The sequence below is a fragment of the Orycteropus afer genome, unplaced genomic scaffold (genome assembly GCF_000298275.1).
Source record: "Orycteropus afer afer isolate SDZICR_OR568_19922 unplaced genomic scaffold, OryAfe1.0 scaffold00302, whole genome shotgun sequence".
In the NCBI taxonomy this organism is placed as follows: domain Eukaryota; kingdom Metazoa; phylum Chordata; class Mammalia; order Tubulidentata; family Orycteropodidae; genus Orycteropus; species Orycteropus afer.
The window spans coordinates 3,285,270-3,287,441 of record NW_006921889.1 but is presented as its reverse complement, the minus strand read 5'-3'; the positions used below and the strand labels follow the sequence as shown (position 1 = coordinate 3,287,441).

Genomic DNA, 2,172 nt, shown 5'->3' with positions numbered 1-2,172 from the left:
ATATATATGATTATGCATATCTTCCCAGGAAAGTGATTATAATCATCATATTAGACTCAAGGAGGTTGACTAGCTTCCTTAAATTTATTAAGATAGCAAAATATACAGGTTGACTGTACCCAGGTCTGTTGTTGTTGTTGTTGTTATGTACTGTCGAGTTGGACCCAACTCATAGCAACCCCTCCTTGGGTTGCCGAGGCAATATCACCACGGAAGTAGATTGCCCAAACTTCCTTCCGAGGAGTAGCTGGTGGGTTTGAACCATCCAGATCTAAGATAGTAAAATGAACAGGTTGACTCTACCTGGGTCTCCCTAACTCAAAAATTCAAGCCCTTTTCTCAATAGTGTATTACTTCTCTACTTAGTTTATTAGTTCTGTACATAAAAATGAGGAGGTGCATTCATTAGCAAAATCTGAAACCTGTTCAAATAAGATAATGTCATGATGTACTGAAAATAGGAGTTTGGTTCTAGCCAAGCTAATATGTCCTTGGGCGTCATGCTACTGCTCTGGCCCCTTCTTTAAAAGAAGGATTATTAAATTATCCCCAAGCTCTGTTCCAGTTCTGGAAAATTCTATGATTATGAGAAGACATGTTCATTAATGAATGCCACTCACTGCTAAGGATTTATGTAAATGATAAAAAGAAAGAAACCTGAATCACTTACCCAGGGTTAAATGAAAGTTATCATAGCATGCATCATAAAGGCAAAAATATTGTAGGATCACTTGCTTGACTTTTACTTTCTTTAATTTTTTTTTTTTCTACACTAGTTACATTCAGACCAGGATAGAGGAGATGGATCACTTAAATATATCCTTTCAGGAGATGGAGCAGGAGATCTCTTCATTATCAATGAAAACACAGGTGATATACAGGCCACCAAGAGGCTAGACAGGGAAGAAAAACCTGTTTACATACTTCGAGCTCAAGCTGTAAACAGAAGGACAGGAAGACCTGTGGAGCCTGAGTCTGAATTCATCATCAAGATCCATGACATCAACGACAATGAACCAATATTCACCAAGGAGGTCTACACGGCCACTGTCCCTGAAATGTCTGATGTCGGTGAGTGAGTTCTGGCTCTTCCACCAAAAACTCTCACTACTCTATAGCACAAGCCAAGTGAAGAGTCCTATGAAATATAGCACGCTGAACACATTCTGAACACATTTAGATGCTAAATTCTAAAAGTACCATATTTCAAACAATCCATTTGTGTCCTTCTTGTAAGTGTTCTCATGTTTTGAAATATTTCTCCTCTCACTTATTTTCAAAACAACAGCATTTCCTCTAATGATAGGGGTATGAAAAGGAGCAAGGGATGATGGGAGATGGAAAGGGAAACCATTCCATCTACTTCCTTTCCCATCTCAGTTCCCAAAGCAGGAGACTTTGCCCTCTGACTTCTCTCTGCTTTATTTCTTGGGCAAGAAGACGGCAGCTTTCTCTATTTCTCTTAACCCATGTTCATATTAGGCTCCAGATAAGGACCTTCCCAGTGGATAATAAAAGCCTACAATTACAGTCAGGACTAAAGAGTAACAACAGTTGCTTTAAGTAACTGTTTATTTCTAGAAGATTTAAAGCAAAGTTGAGTTTGTTTTGTTTTAAGTGAATAAACAGCAAGCAGATGATGTCCAGGTCATAGATATTCTTTACTAATTGGGGGAAATTAGAAAACTACCATGGCATTTCCTATGGTGAATTAAGATTTTATGCATAATTCTACTACCAATTTTAGATTTAACACATGTGGATTTAATTTGTTTAAACTGCAAGGAGGTACGTAGGATTGAAATGAAGAAAAAAATATTCTACTGACATCACTCTTAGCCACATTAAAATACTTTGTGGGAGACACTGGTGAATTCTAAACTACTCGTTAAAGGGTTATTTTTATTTTTGCTCAGTATCAAATTCTAAAGGGCTGAAATTGCATAATAAAAACGTTTCTATTCTATAATCCTGTGAGTCAGCTATGGAGACATTTTAGTTCCAAGAGTTTGAAAACCCCCAACCCACTGAAATAGTTGTAAAACATCCAAATTTTTCTCATGAAGAAACTGCTGCTCATCTCATTATTTGAAACCACTTTGGTCTTTGACAAAAATCACAATTCCTCACCAAAGCAAAAAGGGGGACTGAAATTCCTTTAGAAGAAGATTT

The 2,172-nt window shown here is 37.1% G+C and overlaps 1 protein-coding gene across 1 annotated transcript in view; it reads left to right on the top strand.

Annotated features, from left to right (window-relative positions):
• Positions 1-2,172, top strand: part of LOC103206170 (cadherin-6) — a 70,347-nt gene that overhangs the window by 33,804 nt on the left and 34,371 nt on the right. Inside the window, exon 2 of the mRNA XM_042782400.1 lies at positions 777-1,071. Coding sequence (XP_042638334.1) covers positions 777-1,071 — 295 coding nt within the window. The remainder of the gene's footprint in view (positions 1-776; positions 1,072-2,172) is intronic.